The sequence below is a fragment of the Dermochelys coriacea genome, chromosome 2 (genome assembly GCF_009764565.3).
Source record: "Dermochelys coriacea isolate rDerCor1 chromosome 2, rDerCor1.pri.v4, whole genome shotgun sequence".
Lineage (NCBI taxonomy): Eukaryota > Metazoa > Chordata > Testudines > Dermochelyidae > Dermochelys > Dermochelys coriacea.
The window spans coordinates 119,578,118-119,601,284 of record NC_050069.1 but is presented as its reverse complement, the minus strand read 5'-3'; the positions used below and the strand labels follow the sequence as shown (position 1 = coordinate 119,601,284).

The window sequence follows — 23,167 nt, the reverse complement described above, 5'->3', positions numbered from 1 at the left end:
ATAGAAATTAGGGATATGAGAGGACTTTGACTGTATTAGGCAAAATTCTGTCCATTTTAAAATACTCTAGGGCCAGGCCATCTTCCACATCCACTGACAGATTATTTCACAGTCCAACAGAGTTTAGTACAAACATTTTCCTGCTAGCTTGTGAAATTTTTTTTTTTGCTCAGTTTCATGCCATTGCTCCCAGTTTTACCATCATGCACCACCTTAAACAATTTTCTCCTCATCTTAGTGCTCCTCTAATATTTGTAGATTGTTATAGTTCTCTAAGTTAGCAGATAGCAAACCTAGAATAACAAAATATGCATATTTAGTTCTGCCTCTATAAGTGAATCCTCTCAGACATTCAGTGGTTTCTTCTGGGGCAAAACCATGGCAATTTGGCTATCTTAACTGTATGAATTTCCATACTTTAAAATGTTGTTAACTGAATTCCTTAGACTTCTAATTTCTTGTGTGATTCCTTAGACTTCTAATATATCTGAAAGATAATAAGCATGCCAACCAAGGACAGAACCTTAACTTCACCTTGATGAAGTATTTTATGTTGGAATTTCCTTATTTTTTTGAAGTCCTAACTTGGGATGGTGGAGGGGAGAGTGCGTAGAAAGGGGCATTCTTCCCTTCCTGATGTCTGCAATTGGGAAGCCTTATTAATGCACACATTCTAAGACTCTGCAACCCCTAGGAGGCACCTAGGAGAAGTCTCTACCAGAGTAAGTTTCCCAACTGGCTGGAGTGCATCATAAGGCCTTAATCTCTATAGGCCTTTGGAGGCTTGTGAGACCACAAGGAAACTAGCAGCCCTCCACCCCCACTCCAGTCTTTTTTTCAGGGGCCTCCCTAACCCTCAGCTCCCACAAGCTCTAGAGAAGGCTCAGCAGGAGGCCCCTACCCTCCATGTATTGTTAGTCTTATAAAGTTAGTTGGGCTTCCCGCACCTTTCCTACTGCAAGCCTTAGGAATCTCACCACACCCTGAATGTCCCTGTGTGCCTGTTTAGCCTTAATAGGTATGTGTCCCTCCTGTGTGGTAGAAAGGAATTTTATTTATTTTAAATTGCTGGACACCAAGGAATTTTATTTTAAAAATTACTAAAAATATTTGTCTGAGAGAAGCAAGAAATGGTAGACCAGCTATTACTAATTGTTTCTCTTGCTGCCAACTCTGGGGTGTGGCTCCCACTGCTTTAGTCACAGGGGTTCTTTAACGTTTTTTAGGGAACACCATGATTAAGAGCAAGGAAAATCATCACAATTATTAGCCAGGGTTAATTTATTATTAAAAGAAGGAAAAAAGGACATTAAACAACACGAGTGACTGAACACAAATGATAAGGTGCTTACTTCCATTACAATCTCTTCTGTATGTTTCTCTGTGGAGAGCTTTTAACAGAGATTATGCCCCACAGAGTGAACGCCTCTGAGGAATGTTTTCCCTTTGGTAAATTAAGATCAAAGTATATTGTTTCCCAAAATTATTATGACTCCAGTTTTAGTGTCCGATTAGATACTTAAAGGCTGTTTATGATTGGGTAAAAGAATTTAAGGGCTGTGGGGTCCTGTCTAGTTAATAATAATAAAAAGTAATTTTAACTAAATCCTATGAAATTGAAGGAAATATTTTAAGTCGGTTACTTAGAAGAAGCCATATAAGGAGCTGTCTTCGAGACAGGCCAGTTACAAATATTAAGAATCTTAAATCCAATTAAATCCCACTATTTCTCTGTTTACTGGTGTTTAGCCTGTCTCCTCTCCAGGAATACATGGTCTAATCCAATGGCTCTCCACTTTCCAGACTACTGTACACCTTTCAGGAGTCTGATTTGTCTTGTGTACCCCAAGTTTCACCTCATTTAAAAACTACTTGCTTACAAAATCACACATAAAAATACAAAAGTGTTACAGCACATTATGACCGAAACATTGCTTAATTTCTCATTTTTACCATATAATTATAAAATAAATCAATTGGAATATAAATACTGCATTTACATTTCAGTGTATCATATATAGAGAAATATAAACAAGTCGTATGAAATTTTAGTTTGTACTGAGTTCGCTAGTGCTTTTTATGTAGCCTGTTGTAAAACTAGGCAAATATCTAGATGAGTTGATGTCCTGCTTGGAAAACCTCTGTGTACCCCCGGTTGAGAACCACTGCTCTAATCACTTGGTGATTAACAAGCAACTGTTAGTATTTTAAGTGACAGATTAACTATTAGTATTTTAAGTTACAATAGCAATTTCATATTCCAATAAAATCATTACAAGAGTTGTAAATCTAGTCTCTTGGCAAGTGTTTTAGTTAACTTCCTCTCACCAATCCATGTTGAAGTGTTGGGAAGCTATTCCTTGAGTTTGTTTCTTGAGTCCTTTCTGTTTTTCTTATCTGTCTGTATCAGCTTGCTTATAGAGATGAGTTGTAGAGTTCTTGCTGAAGCCGGGTAGCAGGAGGTGTGTGTAGGGGTGTGCTCACTTCTGAGGAGTTTTTTATACTCTTTCCTTCCTACTTCCATGAAATTAGGAAGACACACCTGTTGTTTGTCTTATGTAGATTTAAAGTTGGCTGCTGTCCTTCTTTCACTACTTCATGCCTTTAGAGTTGGCTTGGGTGACACCTTCATCTCCTGAATGAGCAGTCTGAATAACGAATATGCAACATTTTTTAACTCGCCTTTGTTCTTCTTGAGTCAGAAAAGCATCAAATGACTTTTAAAGTTAGTTTTAACTCCTTTTTATTCAGCCAATTTTCTGAAATATTCCTTTAGTTCCATCAGAGATTAATTGGAGTTGAAATTCTGTTTCAAATGAGTCCAAACGCCCCTGTTCTCTCTGTTAAGGTCAGTTCTCAAAGTAGTCTTTTAAAATTAAATTCTTAAAGTGTTATCAGAGACGGTATTGTCTTTTCTTTTTATCAGTTTTTGGAGAGGTGGTTCTTGTCTTCACAAGTTTGATGAGGGATTGCTAAAGGATTGCCAGGTAACTAGTTTCCCAATTAATATACATATTTCTTTACTTAAATGGCTTCTTATATTAGTAACCAGTTATGACATCAAATGAACTTGCTATATTTGTACATGAAGTATTTCACTATTTACATAGCAAAAGTATTAGGAGCTTTGCATTTAATTAACATATTTTCAAGTATGCATTTCAGAAAGGTGTTTGCCATTTCAACATTTAAGAAATAAACAAAAGGTTTAAAACACTTCCAATGACACATATTTATCCTAGAGGCTTTTTCTGAATAAGTTTTTAGAGTAATTATAAAATTCATTTTAATTATGATATTTCTAGACTTCTTTGTATGGGCTTTCTTATATTTATTACTTTGATAACTCACCCTACATTTCCTAGCCCACAATCAGGTCTCTTCCTAAAACACAAATTTTTATATGGTTCATCTTCTTGAAATAAGTATTATCTTTGTATCAAGCCAGTATCTTATACACAGGAGACTTGTCCTGTACTTCGATAACTCTGATTTTCTTTTTGCTTTTTTGACTAAATAGTTTCTAGATTTATAACTTACTGTTTGCAGTCTGTTTACAGTTTGTAATTGCAGACTTATATCTACATTCTATACAAAGCACAATAATTAACACATATATATATATATATATAATATATATATCTTTCAAAACATAGTATAAAAGAAAATAGTATAGAATGTTAAAGCAAAATAGAAGTTATAAAACTGCATCCCAGAGTCTGTGTATATGACATTGCACCCCATAATGCTTTATGGAAATATGCTTATGAGTGTAAATATGACATAACCTGAATATATTTTATGCTACATATGCCATGTAACATATCTTTGCAAAGGTTGTGATCTACTGAATATATTCATCCTATTTGTATGCATGTATCATTTTTATATCTGCAATTATGGGCGTTGGCTCTATGCTTGTTTTTAAAGTGTTTGCTGTAGGAAGCACATAAGATTTGGTCAACATAGCGTGAAGGGGTTATTCAAGTAATTGGAAGTGCTTAACTAACAATGGGCTATGAGAGATGCCAATCCACATCTGAGCTTTCCTGGGAACGTTCAAACTAACATGTAAACAATGGCATCAGCCTGCAAAAAGCTGAATCATTCATAGACATGTGACTTGCCCAGGTGACTGCAAAACTCCATCTTGGAGAGGGGTTTCCACCCACAAGAGAAAAACAATATAAGCCCCCGGAAACCCCTCCATTTTGTCTTGAGCGGGCTCAGAAGATAGCCTCTCCACCCCAAAGAGATGCCTGAAAGAAACTAGAACAAAGAACTGTAGCTACAGGGGTGTGAGTGATTGCTGGACCCAGACTAGGAAGGAGTCTAGTCTGTCAAAGAAGCTTATTGGAACATCTTTGAGGATGAGATTTACCTGCATTTAGTTTCCTACTGTATTAGGCTGTGTTTTTGTTTTATTTTGCTTGGTAATTTACTTTGTTCTGTTTGTTATTACTTGGAACCATTTAAATCCTACTTTTTATATTTAATAAAATCACTTTTTACTTATTTATTAACCCAGAACAAGTATTAATACCTGGGGGAGCAAACAGCTGTGCATATCTCTCTATCAGTGTTATAGAGGGTGAACAATTTATGAGTTTACCCTGTATAAGCTTTATACAGATTAAAACAGATTTATTTGGGCTTTGGATCCCATTGGGAACTGGTTATCTGGGTGTTGGAGACAGGAGCACTTCTTAAGCTGTTTTGAGTTCAGCCTGCAGCTTCTGGGGGACGTGGTTCAGACCTGGATATGTGTTTTTTTTTAGCAGGCTAGCATGTCTCGCACAACCAGGCGTGGCACTGAAGTCCCAAGCTGCCAGGGAAAACAGGCTTAGAGGTAGTCTTAGCATATCAGATGGCAGTCCCATTGGGGTTTCTGTGACCCAACCCATCACAATGTAAACACACTTGGAGGTAATAAACATTTTGTGGCTATAAAGAAATGTTTATCTTCCCTGGTATTTGCTTGCCCTTGGGAGATAAAGTAGATGATAATGATACATAGATCATAAGCTTCAGTAAAGGCACAGGCAAGTTTAGTGACTTGATATGTTGAAAATTGTATTTATTTTATTAATATCATTTTGCACCAATATTGAGGTCTCTCCTCTACATTCCTGAGCCTTAGGATGCTCTTTGGAAGGGCTGCCTCCCGAATCTCCACTTCCCTCTCCATGAATTTTGTGAGAGGCTAGTTGGCACCTTCCCTAGCCCTTGCCCCTTGGGCCTTTGGTGTTCCCCTAGCCTCACCGTTCTCTTCCCTCCCAGCCTTAGGGCCTTCAGCCCCTAATGATCCAAAGTAGGCTCAGCAGGCTTCTCACTAACAAACCAGAATAGGCTTGTTGTCAGGGTAATAAGGTAAAATTTGATTTTTGGCTACACTTTGTGGGGTTGTTGCTGGTTGTCTTTTCAGGGGCCCCTAGGCTAAGTGATAAGAACCCTTTTAATTTTTACAAAGCCAACTAAATAATTTAAGAAGGAGTTTGTTAAGAGATTAAAACTCCTTCTAGGAATTCTGGTTACTCGGGGTGGTCTTTGAGAAATCTTGCGAGTGGTCAGGATTTGACTCTGAAAGCTCACTATGAGGCTCTTCTTTGAGTAGCATCCCTGTGGTTGCTCTGCATCAGGATGTGTGTGTGCCCATGCACTCTTGATGGGATATTTTCATCAGCAGTGTCTGTGCCCTTGACATCCTGATGCTCTAGTACAAAGGTATACAGGAAGGGGGTAGACCTACCACCACTCCAGTTCCTTCTCAACCACCTGCAGCTTGAGATGGACCATTGTGGTGCTATTCTCTAGCTACACAGCTTGCTACCTTTCTTGCTTAATCCTTTCTTTTCAAATTTCTTTTGTTTTCGGTTATTAAGCACACCTTCCCTTCTTCATTTGTGCATGCTGAGCTTTTATTTTTGTCCCTTAGTCCTCGATCCACAGCCTTGAATATGGTTATGCCCAAGTCTTGGACTTCATACCCTGCCAGACCTGCCATAACTCTTTTCCCCGCAGCGACGGCATTCAAGCTGCCTTTGCTGCCTGAGATAGATTCACATTCCTTCCAAAGGTAAGATCGGTTCAGGATTTAAAAAAGAAATTGAGGGATAGATAATAAAACAGACAATATCATGCCACTAGATAAATCCATGGTGTGCTCACAACTTGAATACTGCATACAGTTCTGGTTGCCCCATCTCAAAAAGATATACTAGAATTGGAAAAGGTACAGAGAAGGGCAGTGAAAAGGATTAGGGGTATGGAATAGCTTCCAAATGAGGAGAGCTTAAAAAGACTGGGGCCATTCAGCTTAAAAAGAGACCACTATGATAGAGGGCTACGCAATCATGAATGATATGGAGAAAGTGAATAAGGAAGTGTTCTTTACCTCTTCACAAAACACAAGAATTAGGGGTCACCCAATGAAATTAATAGGCAGCAGGTTTAAAACAAAAAAAAAAACCTTTTCACACAACACACAGCCAACCTGTGGAACTCATTGCCATGGGATGTTGTGAAGGCCAAAAATATAACTGGGTTAAAAATAGGGCTTTGGAGCTGTGCTCTGGCTCCGCTCCAGCTCCAGGCAAAAACCTGCAGCTCCACTGCTCCGGAGCTGCTCCACGGGCTCCGCTCCAAAGCCCTGGTTAAAAAGAGAATTAGATAAATTCATGGAGGCTAGATCCATCAATTCTATTAGCCAAGATGGTCAGGGATACAACTCTGCTCCGGGTGTCCCTAAACCTCCAACTGCCAGAAACTGGGACTGAATGACATGGGATAGATCACTCGAAATTGCCCTGTTCTGTTTATTCCCTCTGAAGCATCTGGCATCAGCCATTGTCAGACAGGAGACTGGGCTAGATGGACCATTACTGGGTCAGACCATAGCTGTTCTTATGATAGATTAAAATTCCTGTTAATGGAGTACCCTCACAGACTTATGGGGTCCGATTCACCTCTCTGAATCATCTATCTGGTTGCTCAGAGAGCCCCAGCGACTATCTCTACTGCAACGGTAAGCAAATACCCTGGGAGCCCTTCAGAACCATCCAGACTCTTGGAGAAGAGAAGACCCCATTCTCCAAAACAGGATAAAAGAAGAAGAAAGTCACAACCTCAGTCTGTGTTTCAGGAGACCTCATGTCCTGATTTGGATACAGCTAAGGCTCTCTTCCCTTCCAGCAGAGAGATCACACCATTGGCTAAGACTACCATACCACATACTGAGAAGCTGTCAGGTAAACAACCTAAAGCAGCACCAGACTCAGTGCTTTTGAAACATAAGGTCTCCAAAGCCAAGCTGAAATTGTTGTCAGTACCATCATCTGTAGCCAGACGTGAAGGGCACGCCTTTTCATCAGAACATAAAAATGGCCATACTGCATCAGACCAGTGGTCCAACTAACCCAGTATCCTGTCTCCCGCTCCAGGTTCTATGCTGCATCGGTCCCCCCATTCATCCTTATTGGGATCATCTCTCCCATTTCCTAACTTCCTGGGAACTCATCACATGGGACAGATGGATCTTGGAGGTGATTTCTACAGGCTATTCCATCCATTGCAACTCTTGCCCCCCCTCTTCAGGAAGCCTTCTCATGAGGATTTTTTGAGACAGGATGTACAATGCCTCCTAACAGTGGGGGTGATACAACCTGTTCCACTATACTTTGTTGGGAAAGGTTTCTGTTCCCAGGACTTCCTGATGCAGAAGAAAAATGGAGGGTGGGGACCAATTCTGGACCTCAGGACTTTGAATACCTTTGTCTGCAGTCAGCCATTCAGAATAGTAATCCTAGCAGAGATGATTCCCTCTCTAGGTCCAAGAGATAATTTGTTTCCCTCGACCTTTGGTATGTTTATTTTCATATTGCCAAGCACCCCTGGCACAGATGTTTTCTTGTTTTATGGTAGTCAGGGACCACTGCCAATATCATGCCCTACCCTTCAGCCTCTCCCATGTCCCAAAGTCCTCTCAGCTGTTGCAGCCCATCTTCACCAGCTGGGTATAATTGTCTTACCTTACCTAGATGATCAGCTTCTGAAAGGTCTCATTTCTTGAGGCACCAACTGCAACCAGCAAGGCCCTATCTCTATTCCACTCACTGGGCCTCCAGTTCAACACAGAAAAGTTTACCTCAAACCCACTTTCAAGGTTTCTTCCCCACTCAGAACTCTAGGGTACAGATGTGGGGATCTGCATGAAAACCTCCTAAGCTTACTTTTACCAGCTTAGGTTAAAACTTCCCCAAGGTACAAACTATTTTACCCATTGCCCTTGGACTTCCACTGCCACCACCAAACGTCCAGGTTTACTGGGAAAACGTTGTTTGGAAACGTCTTTCCCCCCAAAATCCTCACCAAAACCTTGCACCCCCTGCCTGGGGAAGGCTTGATAAAAATCCTCACCAATTTGCATAGGTGACCACAGACCCAAACCCTTGGATCTTAAGAACAATGAAAAAAGCATTCAGTTTCTTACAAGAAGAATTTTAATATAAGAAAAGGTAAAAAGAATCACCCCTGTAAAAACAGGATGGTAAATACCTTACAGGGTAATTAGATTCAAAACATAGAGAATCCCTCTAGGCAAAACCTTAAGTTACAAGAAAGACACCAAGACAAGAATATTCATTCTATTCAGCACAATCTAATTTCTCAGCCATTTAAAGAAATCATAATCTAACGCATATCTAGCTAGATTACTTATTAAGTTCTAAGACTCCATTCCTGTTCTGTCCCCGGCAAAAGCATCACACAGACAGACAGACCTTTTGTTTCTCCCTCTCTCCAGCTTTGAAAGTATCTTGTCTCCTCATTGGTCATTGTGGTCAGGTGCCAGCGAGGTTATCCTAGCTTCTTAACCCTTTGCAGGTGCAAAGGTTTTTCCTCTGGCCAGGAGGGATTTTAAAGGTGTTTACCCTTCCCTTTATATTTATGACACCACTAAACACACAGACTTCATTGGAGCCACAGTGGACTCCACCACCATCAGAGCATACCTGCTGAATGGCAACATTGCAAAAGAGCTTGCAAACCACAGCAAGGGCTTGCCTGCAACTCCTAAGACATATATGGTAGTTTGTATATTTGTGACACCGTTAGCAAGACACTCTGTGTCTTCGAGCCTGGCTGAGAACTGTCTCTACTCCCAACAACCAGTCTATCCAAGCAAGTATCTGTACCTCAGAGGGGCCTTGATTCTCTAAATTGGAAGAAGGATCCATAAAGGGTGTGCATGGAAGTTCCATTCCAGCAGCCTATTCCCACAAGAACCATTACTACAGATGCCTCCTTGATTGCCTGGAGCGCACTCTCTCAAAACTTCACAAATCAGGGCAAATGGACCCCTTGGGAAGCGATCCTCCCTATCAGCATATTATTGCTCAAAATGGTTCATTACGTTTGCCAGCACTTCCTACCATACATCTGAGGCCACCCGATCAGAATAATGTTGGACAATGGACCGGTAATGTATTATATCAATCAACTAGGAGGAGCAAGATCTGAGTCCTTAAGCACCAAATCTGTGAAACTATGGAACTGGTGCATTTCACACAGGATTCATTGCTCAGTGGTTTATCTGATAGGAGTACACAACACAGTGGGGGACTCCCTCAGCAGGCATTTCCACATCAGCCATGAGTGGGAGCTGAACAGTGACGTGTTCCAAGAGATATGCTTTACCTGGGGTCATCTGCAGATAGATCTCTTTGTGACACATTCCAATGTGAAGTGCAGATGATTCTGCTCAAGGGGAGGTCACAGACACAACTCGAGAAGAGATGCCCTAGTCATCTCTTGGCCTTGCACATTGCTACATGCTGCCACCTTTATTGCTCAAGGTCTAGAAAATTGAAACAGGAGGACATTTTAGCCATCCTCATCGTACTGTCATAGCTGAGACTGGTGTGGTTCCCAGAGCTGGTTTGCATGTCGTGCAACCACCTCTCTGCCTTCCTCTAACAGCAAACTCCAGGAGTCAGGATCCGTCATCCACCCCAACCTCTCGGTGCTTCACCTCAAGACATGGCTTCAAGATGGCTCTCTGGTATGGAACAAGACTGCTCCCCAGAGGTATAAACAGTACTGCTTCATAGTAGAAAACTCATGACAAGGAAAACTGCTGCAGAAGTGGAAACCTTCCAGATTTCATGCAGCCACAGATCTATATGTCCACTTGAGTCCTGTTTGACACACATTCTTGATTAGCTGCTGAATTTAAAAATCACAGGCTTATTGGTGAGCTCCATTAAGGTTCACCTACCTGCCATCACAGCTTTTCACACACATGCCCCTATTGAGTGGCTTTCTTCTCCTACCCAACCAATATGAGGTTTATTAAAGGTCTGTTCAATCTCTATCCTGCTGTTAGGGAGCCAACTCCATCTCAAGACCTCTCAACTTGGTTCTCAATGAGCTGAGGAAATCCATGTTTGAACTTGTGGGAACCTGTTCCCTCCTTTTTCAGTCCTGTAATACCTCATTCCTCAAAACATTCACCTCAGTCAGAAGTGTAGGGGAGCTTACAGCCTTGATTCCTGATCCCCCGTACACTCTGTTCTATAGCAGTGGTTTTCAACCTTTTTTTCATTTGATGACCCCTAAAAAATTTCATATGGAGATGTGGACTCCTTTGGAAATCTTCGACATAGTCTGTAGACCCCAGGTTGAAAACCACTGTTCTACAGCAATACAGTGATACTATGTCCACACCTTTGCTTCTTACCTGCTTCTTCAGAAATCCACATTAATCAGGAGATTCAGATTTTATCCCAAGCCTCTTTCTTTAAGAGAAGAAACAAGCCTCCAGACACTGGACATAAAAAGAGCTCTTGCCTTTTACTTTCCCAGGACTAGGCCCTTTAGGGTTTCCCCATGGTTTTTCATCTCAGTTGAGAAATGAATGAATGAAAGGACATCAGGTTTCCACCCAAAGACTGAACGACTTAACCTGTTATGAACTACAGGGTTTTGCCTTCTTATCAGAGTGATTGAGTCCACTGGAGCTCAATCTACCTCTGCTGCTGCACTGAAAAACTGCTTCATATCTCATACATCTGCAGGGCAGTCACCTGGTCTTAGGTGCACCCTTTTTCCCAGCACTATGCTCTTGTACCTGATTACAGAGCTGACATGGCTTTCAGTGACACTGTTCTACAGTCTGTACTGAATCTACATCCTTGGCACCCTCCTCCATATTGAGGTACTGCTTGGGAATCTCCTGAGGTGGAACATCCATAGGAACACTACTCGAAGAAAAGAGAGCGGTTTCTTATTTTGTATAATAATTAGAATTTTTTGAGGTGTGTCCCCCTATGGGTACTGAACTACACTCTCTCCTTCCCTTCTGCCTCATAGTCTTTTTTGCTAGACTTTTATGGTTGAAAAGGAATTGGAGAGGTGGTGAGTCCTCACTTTGCCTATGTGCCCTCATACTGGAGCCAAGTGTGTCTAGGGCGGCGGTGTGGACCTGCAGACACTGCTGACAAAAATCTCAGATCAAGGCACAGGTACATCCTGACGTGGGGCACCGATAGGGACACACTTCTTGGAGAACTCCAGGTACTGTACAAGACAAGTAATCTCTCCTTCACCTCTCCTGTAGACCTCAGGATGTCCCCAAGAAAGGGGAACGTCCTCTGCTCTTTCTAGCCCTCTTCCTACAGATTTCCTAAGGTCTGCTGGTACAGGGCTCCTAAATAGGGGTGTTTGGAGTGTGTGTAGGTGCGGGACATTGAGCGAGCAAGGAACTTAAAAGAGGCACAGCAGTGCCAGCAGGATAGATGAATCCAGTAAAGTAGAATCTGCCAAAGGTGTTAGAAGTGGTTGCTCACTCTGGTGACTAGCACTTCCTTTCGTGTGTGTTTATACAAATAGCTTGACTGTTCCTGCCTTTGGTGGAAGAATTCTGCCTATCCCTCAGTTTACATTTTCTGCTCTGTCCCCATTTAATAGGGCTAGAGGCTTACTCTTTCTAAAAATAAAAGTTTAAGTCCCCAGCTTTCATTTGATGTCTTATATTGAACTATTGAGAGCTATACTATACTATACTATATTCTACTCCTTTTTAAGGGGTTAATAACTGTTCAGATGAGATTGTAATCAAGTAATGTATGGTGCAGTTCTCTAGATCTTGGCTAGGGGAATCTAACAAACTAATTTTTATCACTTCTTTCTGTCATTTTGCTACTAAGTGGCAACACCAAATTAGTAGACTTTTTTAACTTTGATAAGCCCTCCTGCTTTTAGGGTATCATAATTAAAGGAACCGTTTGTCCAATTCATATCAAATTTCATAGAAAAATTGTAGCTTGGCTCCAAACCTGGCTTTCCAATGTGGAGGCCTATATGATTTTTCTGATGAATATTAGAGAAAAGCCACTGCAGCATTTTCAGCCTAAGTGAAAGGAAGCAAGGTACAACAGAAATATTCACAGGTTTCAGAGTAGCAGCCGTGTTAGTCTGTATTCGCAAAAAGAAAAGGAGTACTTGTGGCACCTTAGAGACTAACAAATTTATTAGAGCATAAGCAAAGCTTATGTTAGTCTCTAAGGTGCCACAAGTACTCCTTTTCTTTTTGCGAACAGAAATATTGAGAGCCTATCCTCACAAGATTCCCAGCCCAGTTGTGCGCACCCCAGGAGGCATGGATTCATACTTTCAGTGCTTAACGGAACCAAACTTTTGAACCTTTGGAGTTTCACCTATCAATTCTTATAATCTGAAAATTCAGAGACTATTTTTCCGCATAGATGAGACTACTGTGTTGACTTGGATTAACTATGTGGCTCAACCTATAACTTGTCATGTCACGGGACTATGGAGGATCACGGGAAGTTATTGCCCTACAATAACTAGCATTTGTTGCCTAGGTTCAGAATGTAGAACAGGTGGGAGGTAGGACCTGGAATGTAAAGGGCAGGAAAAATGGAGCACCTGAAGAACATGATATTATAATTAAAGGAAATTACTTGGACTTGTTTATAATAACTAATAATTAATACCTAGCTCTTCTATAGCGCCTTTCCTCAGTGCTTTACAAAGGAGATCAGAGTCATTATCCCCATTTTATAGATGGGGAAACTGTGTGATTTGATCTAGTATATCATGTGATACCTCCATTCGTCAGAGCTCCTAACGTACCTACACATGCAGATAATTACCACTTCCTGAATTGTTCTGAGCTGGTGTTCTTGTGAAAAAGACCTCAGACTTTGGCACCTCATAGGGAAGGGTACAAAAATAAACTGACATTTGGGGAGGGAAGTGGAGAGCGGTTCATATAAAATGCTGCACACCTCTAGGTCTTGACAGATGGGTTCTGTTGCCAAGGTGGTTTTCTGGAATCTCAGTTATTTCACTGCCATATTAAGCAGCATGTTGTTTCAGTCTGTTGTAGGTGTATTGTTCTTCAGCACAAAGTGAGTTTCATTTCCCAGTGGCTGCTTGTTTTGTTATTTATTTCTATTGCAGCAGAGCCTAGGGCCACACCTGAGATCAGGGTCCCGATGCACTAGGCATTACACAGACACCTAGTAAGAGACCTTACTTGACAAGGCCAACAAAAAGTGAAAGAATGGAGGTGTTTTTGTCCCCATTTTACAGAGGGGTTAATGTGACAGAGAAAAAGCGACTTGGGAAGATCACACAGGAAGTCTGTAGCTGAGCTAGGAATCTAACCCAAATCTCTTGAGTGCAAATTCAATTCCTTAACCATAAGACCATGCTGTTGTATTGTCAAGACATAACAATATTGGGTTTCTTGTGGGGTTGTTGGGGTTTTTTTGTTTGTTTGTTTTGTAAAGTTGTGTGGAATCTAAAATAAGGCAAAACGAGTAAGAATGTTTATGGGTCCTTGACAATATACCTCTGTAATATACAGTGTTTCTTTCCTGTCTCCCTTGGTGGCTGCTGCTCCTGAATACCTCCCCCACTCCCATTTGTCTTCATTGAGTGTTTTGTGTGAGTAATGACTGCAGGATCAGGCCCATAATCTGTAATAAAGTTCTGTTTACCCAATTAGCACCTTTTTCACTACACACCTGAGCTTTCTTGCAGCTCACACCATGCAGCTTTAAAACCTCTTATTACGCATACACCACTGGGTAGTCATCAATTTCTTCAGACAAGTGAAATGTCCCGAGGCTGATACCTTAGGAATGGTGGCCTCTGGGAGATGGAGAACTTGTTCTGGAAATCTAGGGGATACCAAAAATAGAACAAACTGACATGCCTAAGGGAAAACATTTGCAAAACGTAAGCGGCTTTGCCTGTATGTTTTAGTTCTGTCTCAGAAAAATAAAGTCTAAGGTGCAAGCCAGCCATTTCAGCCAGTTTGAACTGATTATGTACTGTGAAGGGGGTGGGTCTAATGATCCACCATTAGTATGCTGCTCTGTGTAATTTACATTTATCTTCTTAGTCTGTGATTAGCTTTATTTCCCTATAAAAAAAGTAAATAGAGTGACTGGCTGTTGCAGTTTCAGATATTTTTCATCAGGATAGGGTAACTCCATGCTTAAATGGTTATCCATTTATTATGTTTGCTTTCTAATAGTACATCTATTAAAGGCAAATATGCACCATTAGTATGTAAATTGAACTTGGATGTCTGAACATTTGAGCAACAGCCTCAAATGTGACTTATTGGCTAATTAGTTTTATTGTAATTGAAGATGTATTCAGAGCACATGTTTGTAGATACATATTGAGAATACGTGATGGTGTGGTATAAAAATTTTATTGGCATACATTTGGAAATGCAGCATTTCTTATGAGTGAATTTTGCAGATCACCCAAAATGAGTATCAATAACATTTTTACACCACCCCACCCCATCGGGTATTGTATATCTTCTTTGTGGGGGGGGGAGACTCTCTTCTTTTCTCACACTAATGGGCCAAGGGAAGTGAACCACTGACAGTTTCTACTGTCAGCTCAGAATAAAGAGACCTCACACTCAGCCTTATCATTGGACTAGAAACCTGTCAATCATGGCCTCTAGCATCAAGAGTCATGGCAGTAAGCGCAAGATGCTGAGCTCTCTGGCCTCAGTCCAGCAGAGCACTTATGCACATGCTTAACTTTAAGCTCATGCATAGTCCCACTGAAGTTAGTAGGATTACTCATGTGCTTAAAGTTAAGCATGTCCTTAAGTGTTTTGTTGGATCGTGACTAGAGAGCTCAGCACTTTGCAAGATTGAACTGAGTGCTCAGCATCTTGCAGGATTGAGCTCATGTGAAGCAGAAAAATGTTTTTAAATGGTCCTGAGTAATATCATGACCATTTAATGCTTTAAAAATGTAAAATAGATATTTGAAAGCCTTTGAAACTACTTGGTATCACTGAACTGCATGAGGGAAAGGTATTTCATCAAGCCAGCATTTGGAGGAGAGTGTGCAGCACCTGCCTTCCAGCCCTGATCTAAAGAAGGTTGGTTAAAGAAGGATAGAGGATTTGCAGGTCTGGCTGGATGGGGGGAAGAGAAGAAAAGGGTGGTTTAGAAATGGAGGAGTTAGGAGAAAGGAAGTGAAAAATAACATTGAAAGGTAAAATAAATTAGGTGAGAGGCAAAAGAGAAAAGAAACATTTCTAGAGTGAATTCCAGAGAATACACAGAATGAAAGAAATGACGAAAAGATTATTCAAGATATAGAATGAAAAAGAGAGATAATACAGTGTTTGTTTGTTTTTAAGTTGACGTTGTGATATAATGGCGGTTTCCCTGTTTAAGTAAGTAAACAAACAAATAAATTGGAAAATCTTCCCAGGCTTTATCCACTCCTGACCCATTCAGGGGTTCTGGAACAATTTTTATAGTGAGGGTTCTGAGAGCCATTGAACCAAACTGTAAACCCTGCATCTGATGGAAACCACTTTAAGCCAGAGGGTGTCGCAGTACCCTTAGTTCTAACACCTATGGGCCCATTTGCATGTGATAGATCACACTTACTTATTTTTCCTTGTGAAAAGGCAAATGGGAGGCCACAAAAATCAAGATTGCAAGCCATAAAAGGAGAATCTGTCTTTGTAGGTATCTTCTCTCATCTCAAGTCAAGTAGGGGAAGAAATTGTCTGATTTACAGTAACATAGATATATAGTTCTCTGTGTATTTAAAATCTCCCCACTGTATTTTCCACTACATGCATCCGATGAAGTGAGCTGTATTTATGCTCAAATAAATTTGTTAGTCTCTAAGGTGCCACAAGTACTCTTTTTTTTTCTTTTTGCGGATACAGACTAACACAGCTGCTACTCTGAAACCTGTCATAGATATATAGTAACTCTCTTAAAATTGGTATAATTTGTCTGCAAATTTGTCCAAAATGTCTGCAACTCAGACAGTGGGGGAAAGAGGGGTATAGTATATGCTTTGCTCCAGAACTCAAAAATACACCATGCAAATTTAGTTTTGCATTTTCAGGTGTGGAGGTAGAAGGGGGTTTAATAAAGGGTCTAAATCAAGACCACCTAGGACCAATAGCTTATATGCTAACAAATCATACATGATTCCAGTAGTGATTAGGGTTGAAAAATTAATTATCATGGCAACTCCGCCATCCTATGATACTGTAAATTGATTCTCAGATGAAACCAAAAGATCAGTAGTGCAAAAATATACCTACTGGAATTGTATCTAACCTTTCAATTTAATGAACGTTCCAAACACCTTTAAAATTTGTTCTTTTTCTGCATATTATTAGCTCCTGGTTCCCACTGGATGTGGAGTGGAAGATATAAGAAATCTGACCTGAGCTCAGATGTTTCCGGCAGCTATCGGTTCTTGATGCTACCGCTGTATTGCCTAAGGGCGAAATTATGTCTGGCCTTGTGCAGACATGTTAATTGGTGTGGAGAAAAGATGTAAGGAGCCTCTAACTACCAACCCTAGAATAGCTGTTAATTCCCACTCCTGGAATATCTCAGGATGTAGCGCAGCTGCCCTAGGCACGTGTGTGCACGCGCACACACACGATCTCAGTTATACCTTTCCAGTGGTACACCCTCGTGTGTACTCTGAATTTTCACCCTTTGGGGACCTGGGGACAGTTAAAGCAGGTACCACACAGACTTAACAAAGGCACCTCTCCTCTAACTACACAAACTGTACTCACAGCCAAAGCACCAGAGTTATGCAGATCTATGGAAAAATAACAAACATCTGTGTGCAAGACCCACCCTCAGTTTCCTAACCCCTCATGAGCATCCTCTGGATAGTAGTCACTGTCTTCCATGGATCCCAGGATTCTTCTGCACCTCCAGCTCCTCCTGCCCAGTCTTGTCTTCTGTATTCCCTTGCTGGAGAGAGTCTCTGTTTTAACAGCAGATTCTAACTTTTGGTTTTGCCCTGGGATTTTTTTCCATTCATACCAGCCCTCTGTGTTTGTTACCCTAGATCAGAATCGTTAGCAAGTCAGTAGTCTTTGGCTGGCAATCTCAGCACAACAGGAGCAAGTCAGCTGTGCCCCTCTTGAACGTGGACAAAAAGGGCAGCAGCAGGTCTTGATGACTTTACTGTTTGGATAAATATCAATGATTGGGCTAGCTACATCATAGAATCATAGAATATCAGGGTTGGAAGGGACATCAGGAGGTCAACTAGTCCAACCCCTGCTCAGAGCAGGACCTAATTCCCAACTAAATCATCCAAGCTAGGGCTTTGTCAAGCCTGACCTTAAATACCTCTAAGGAAGGAGATTCTACCACCTTCCTAGGTAACCCATTGCAGTGCTTCACCACCCTCCTAGTGAAATAGTTTTTCCTAATATCCAACCTAAACCTCCCCCACTGCAACTTGAGACCATTACTCCTTGTTCTATCATCTGGTACCTCTGAGAACAGTCTAGATCCATCCTCTTTGGACCCCCTTTTCAGGTAGTTGAAAGCAGCTATCAAATCCCCCCTCATTCTTCTCTTCTGCAGACTAAATAATCCCAGTTCCCTCAGCCTCTCCTCATAAGTCTTGTGCTCCAGCCCCCTAATCATTTTTGTTGCCCTCTGCTGGACTCTTTCCAATTTTTCCACATCCTTCTTGTCATGTGGGGCCCCAAACTGGACACAGTACTCCAGATGAGGCCTCACCAATGCCAAATAGAGGAGAATGATCATGTCCCACAATCTGCCGGCAATTCTCCTACTTATACAGCCCAAAATGGTGTTAGCCTTCTTGGCAACAAGGGAACACTGTTGACTCATATCCAGCTTCTTGTCCACTGTAACCAGTAGGTCCTTTTCTGCAGAATTGCTGCCTAGTCACTCGATCCCTAGTCTGTAGCAGTGCATGGGATTCTTCCTTCCTAAGTGCAGGACTCTGCGCTTTGTCCTTATTGAACCTCATCAGATTTTTTTTGGCCCATTCCTTTAATTTGTCTAGGTCCCTCTATATCCTATCCCTACCCTCCAGCATATCTACCACTCCTCCCAGTTTACTGTCATCTGCAAACTTGCTGAGGGTGCAATCCACGCCATCCTCCAGATCATTAATGAAGATATTGAACAAACCCGGGACCGACCCTTGGGGCACTCCGCTTGATACTGGCTGCCAACTAGACATGAAGCCATTGATCAATCTGGGAGGCAGTGACCATGAGTTGGTTGAGTTCAGGATCCTGACGCAGGGAAGAAAGGTAAGCAGCAGGATACGGACCCTGGACTTCAGGAAAGCAGACTTTGACTCCCTCAGGGAACAGATGGCCAGGATCCCCTGGGGGACTAACATGAAAGGGAAGGGAGTCCAGGAGAGCTGGCTGTATTTCAAGGAATCCCTGTTGAGGTTACAGGGACAAACCATCCCGATGAGTCGAAAGAATAGTAAATATGGCAGGCGACCAGCTTGGCTTAATGGTGAAATCCTAGCGGATCTTAAACATAAAAAAGAAGCTTACAAGAAGTGGAAGGTTGGACATATGACCAGGGAAGAGTATAAAAATATTGCTCGGGCATGTAGGAAAGATATCAGGAGGGCCAAATCGCACCTGGAGCTGCAGCTAGCAAGAGATGTCAAGAGTAACAAGAAGGGTTTCTTCAGGTATGTTGGCAACAAGAAGAAAGCCAAGGAAAGTGTGGGCCCCTTACTGAATGAGGGAGGCAAGCTAGTGACAGAGGATGTGGAAAAAGCTAATGTACTCAATGCTTTTTTTGCCTCTGTTTTCACTAACAAGGTCAGCTCCCAGACTGCTGTGCTGGGCATCACAAAATGGGGAAGAGATGGCCAGCCCTCTGTAGAGATAGAGGTGGTTAGGGACTATTTAGAAAAGCTGGACGTGCACAAGTCCATGGGGCCGGACGAATTGCATCCGAGAGTGCTGAAGGAATTGGCGGCTGTGATTGCAGAGCCCTTGGCCATTATCTTTGAAAACTCGTGGTGAACGGGGGAAGTCCCGGATGACTGGAAAAAGGCTAATGTAGTGCCCATCTTTAAAAAAGGGAAGGAGGAGGATCCTGGGAATTACAGGCCAGTCAGCCTCACCTCAGTCCCTGGAAAAATCATGGAGCAGGTCCTCAAAGAATCAATCCTGAAGCACTTAGAGGAGAGGAAAGTGATCAGGAACAGTCAGCATGGATTCACCAAGGGAAGGTCATGCCTGACTAATCTAATCGCCTTTTATGATGAGATTACTGGTTCTGTGGATGAAGGGAAAGCAGTGGATGTATTGTTTCTTGACTTTAGCAAAGCTTTTGACACGGTCTCCCACAGCATTCTTGTCAGCAAGTTAAGGAAGTATGGGCCGGATGAATGCACTATAAGGTGGGTAGAAAGCTGGCTAGATTGTCGGGCTCAACGGGTAGTGATCAATGGCTCCATGTCTAGTTGGCAGCCGGTGTCAAGTGGAGTGCCCCAGGGGTCGGTCCTGGGGCCCGTTTTGTTCAATATCTTCATAAATGATCTGGAGGATGGTGTGGATTGCACTCTCAGCAAATTTGCGGATGATACTAAACTGGGAGGAGTGGTAGATACGCTGGAGGGGAGGGATAGGATACAGAAGGACCTAGACAAATTGGAGGATTGGGCCAAAAGAAATCTAATGAGGTTCAATAAGGATAAGTGCAGGGTCCTGCACTTAGGATGGAAGAATCCAATGCACCGCTACAGACTAGGGACCGAATGGCTCGGCAGCAGTTCTGCGGAAAAGGACCTAGGGGTGACAGTGGACGAGAAGCTGGATATGAGTCAGCAGTGTGCCCTTGTTGCCAAGAAGGCCAATGGCATTTTGGGATGTATAAGTAGGGGCATAGCGAGCAGATCGAGGGACGTGATCGTTCCCCTCTATTCGACACTGGTGAGGCCTCATCTGGAGTACTGTGTCCAGTTTTGGGCCCCACACTACAAGAAGGATGTGGATAAATTGGAAAGAGTACAGCGAAGGGCAACAAAAATGATTAGGGGTCTAGAGCACATGACTTATGAGAGGCTGAGGGAGCTGGGATTGTTTAGTCTGCAGAAGAGAAGAATGAGGGGGGATTTGATAGCTGCTTTCAACTACCTGAAAGGGGGTTTCAAAGAGGATGGCTCTAGACTGTTCTCAATGGTAGCAGATGACAGAACGAGGAGTAATGGTCTCAAGTTGCAATGGGGGAGGTTTAGATTGGATATTAGGAAAAACTTTTTCACTAAGAGGGTGGTGAAACACTGGAATGCGTTACCTAGGGAGGTGGTAGAATCTCCTTCCTTAGAGGTTTTTAAGGTCAGGCTTGACAAAGCCCTGGCTAGGATGATTTAACTGGGACTTGGTCCTGCTTTGAGCAGGGGGTTGGACTAGATGACCTTCTGGGGTCCCTTCCAACCCTGATATTCTATGATTCTATGATTCTATGATCACTACCCGTTGAGCCCGATGATCTAGCCAGCTTTCTATCTACCTTATAGTCCATTCATCCAGCCAATACTACTTTAACTTACTGGCAAGAATACTGTGGGAGACCAAATCAAAAGCTTTGGTAAAGTCAAGGAATAACATGTCCACTGCTTTCCCCTCATCCACAGAGCCAATTATCTCATCGTAGAAGGCAATTAGATTAGTCAGTCATGACTTGCCCTTGGTGAATCCATGCTGACTGTTCTTGGTCACTTTCCTCTCCTCTAAGTGCTTCAGAATTGATTCCTTGAGGACCTGCTCCATGATTTTTCCAGGGACTGAGGTGAGGTTGACTGGCCTGTAGTTGTCTGGGTTATCCTCCTTCCCTTTTTTAAAGATGGGCAGTACATTAGCCTTTTTCCAGTCATCTGGGACCTTGCCCGATCACCATGAGTTTTAAAAGATAATGGCCAATGGCTCTACAATCACATCTGCCAACTCCTTTAGCACCCTTGGCTGCAGTGCATCTGGCCCCATGGACTTGTGCTCATCCAGCTTTTCTAAATAGTCCTGAACCACTTCTTTCTCCACAGAGGGCTGATCCCCTCCTCCCCATACTGTGCTGCCCAGTGCAGTAGTCTGGGAGCTGACCTTGTTCGTGAAGACAGAGGCGAAAAAAGCATTGAATACATTAGCTTTTGCCACATCCTCTGTCACTAGGTTGCCTCCCCCATTCAGTAAGGGGCCCACACTTTCCCTGACCACCTTCTTGGTCCATTGTCTGCCTTTTTGCAGAAGTGTAACCCCCCACTTCCACCTAGACTACATTCACTCTTGTAGCCAGGTAACAGATGGCATGATAGTTGACCAACAGTAAATATACATTAATTTAAAAAATACAGATAATCTCCCACATTCTTCACAAACATGCTAAATAATTCTTGGTCATTTACAACCTTAAAATATTCACAAGCTCTTATGTTCCCATCCCCTCTGCTTAATTATCATGTCAATAGCTAGAGTGATTTTCCAGTTTCTAATTATTTATATAGCAGTGCTGGTGACTGGGCTCTGGAAACTAAAGATGGGGGCTGTACATTTTAGATGCACAGAGTTCTCTGCTTTGTGCTCTGATATCCCAGTGAGGCATTTCATTTTAGAAGGAAAAAAATAGATTCTCTGAATATGAACGGAGCAGTGTCATTCTCTCAGTTGCTTGCTTTCCTTGGTTGCATTTTATGAGGCCACTGTGTATCTCCTCAGGTCAGAATATATTGCAGAGTTAAAACAGCTGTAATTGTAGGTAACTGTAAAAGCTGGACCAATTTCTATATTTTCTTACTAAGGAAATTAATTCTCTGCTGTGATGAAAACCTGTAGTTCAACAGCCATATGCTCCCCTGCCTTTGCATACTTGCTAACAGTCTCAGCCAACATCCCAGGATTGTTTACAGTTTGCAACAGAAAATATCTTTCCATCCCACCTGATACCAGGAGCTGCTCTCTGTTTTGGCTGAACAGTCAGCAGTTGAAACCCTTCAACTCAGCCAACATGTTCACTCGGTGCTTTCATTTCTTTGTGACTACTCCCCATCTCTGCTTCTGCTTATTTAATATCACACACCACAGCAGGGGAGTTGTCACAAAGCCATGAGGGCCATGAGTAGTTTAGGCAGGGAGAGAAGTCTTCTGGGCAGATACTTCAGTCTTCCACTCCAACTTCCCCCACCTTGAAGTCTCAGAACCTCTGAGGAGGAAGCCTGAATGGAAGAGAGAGGGAATCCTGAGGAAGTAGAATGGGTGAGAAGAATTTGAGGAAGGGGAGAAAGGGGAAAACTTAGATGCAAATGCCACCCTCTATCTGCTGAAAGGGATATCCAGCCCCAGGTCCCAGTTTGTAAGAGGGGCCTTCAGAGGAAAAATGTATCTATGCATTGTGGGCCAGGTCCAAAGCCCATTGAAGTCAATAGAAAGGCTCCCGTTGATGCTAAAGGATTTTGGATCCGATTCCATGTCTCTTCCCTCACCATGTAGCTGCAATCATTCCTCCATACAATTAATGTTCCAGAGCCCTGTCTTGAAAACAAGGTGCATTTTCTGGTAGAAATAGAGAAGAGTCAGGTAACCCTGTGCTTAGCCTGTTCCTCTTGGGACTTTGTGTAACTTGTACCCTAAACAGCCTTGTAAGTATAGCCCTGCACAGATACACAAAATTATCTGCAGATATCTGCGGATTTGCAGTGCCCTACATTGGGGACTGGGCTGAGGCTCTGATGCATCCCCTGACAATATTATTGTCTATCGCCTGACGATATTATTTCGTGGGCAGCAGTGGGGAGCCTGCACGGAGTTGCGGACCCT

General features: G+C 42.3%; 1 protein-coding gene across 3 annotated transcripts in view; it reads left to right on the top strand.

The window, feature by feature from the left end:
- FARS2 (phenylalanyl-tRNA synthetase 2, mitochondrial) overlaps positions 1 to 23,167 on the top strand; it is a 388,905-nt gene that overhangs the window by 228,684 nt on the left and 137,054 nt on the right. The window contains exon 6 of one of the 3 annotated variants that reach the window (XM_043508368.1): positions 2,927 to 3,819. The exons of the other annotated variants lie outside the window; for them this stretch is intronic. Coding sequence (XP_043364303.1) covers positions 2,927 to 2,962 — 36 coding nt within the window. The 3' untranslated portion in view covers positions 2,963 to 3,819. Of the gene's footprint in view, positions 1 to 2,926; positions 3,820 to 23,167 lie in introns of those variants that run through there. 3 annotated transcript variants of the gene reach the window in all.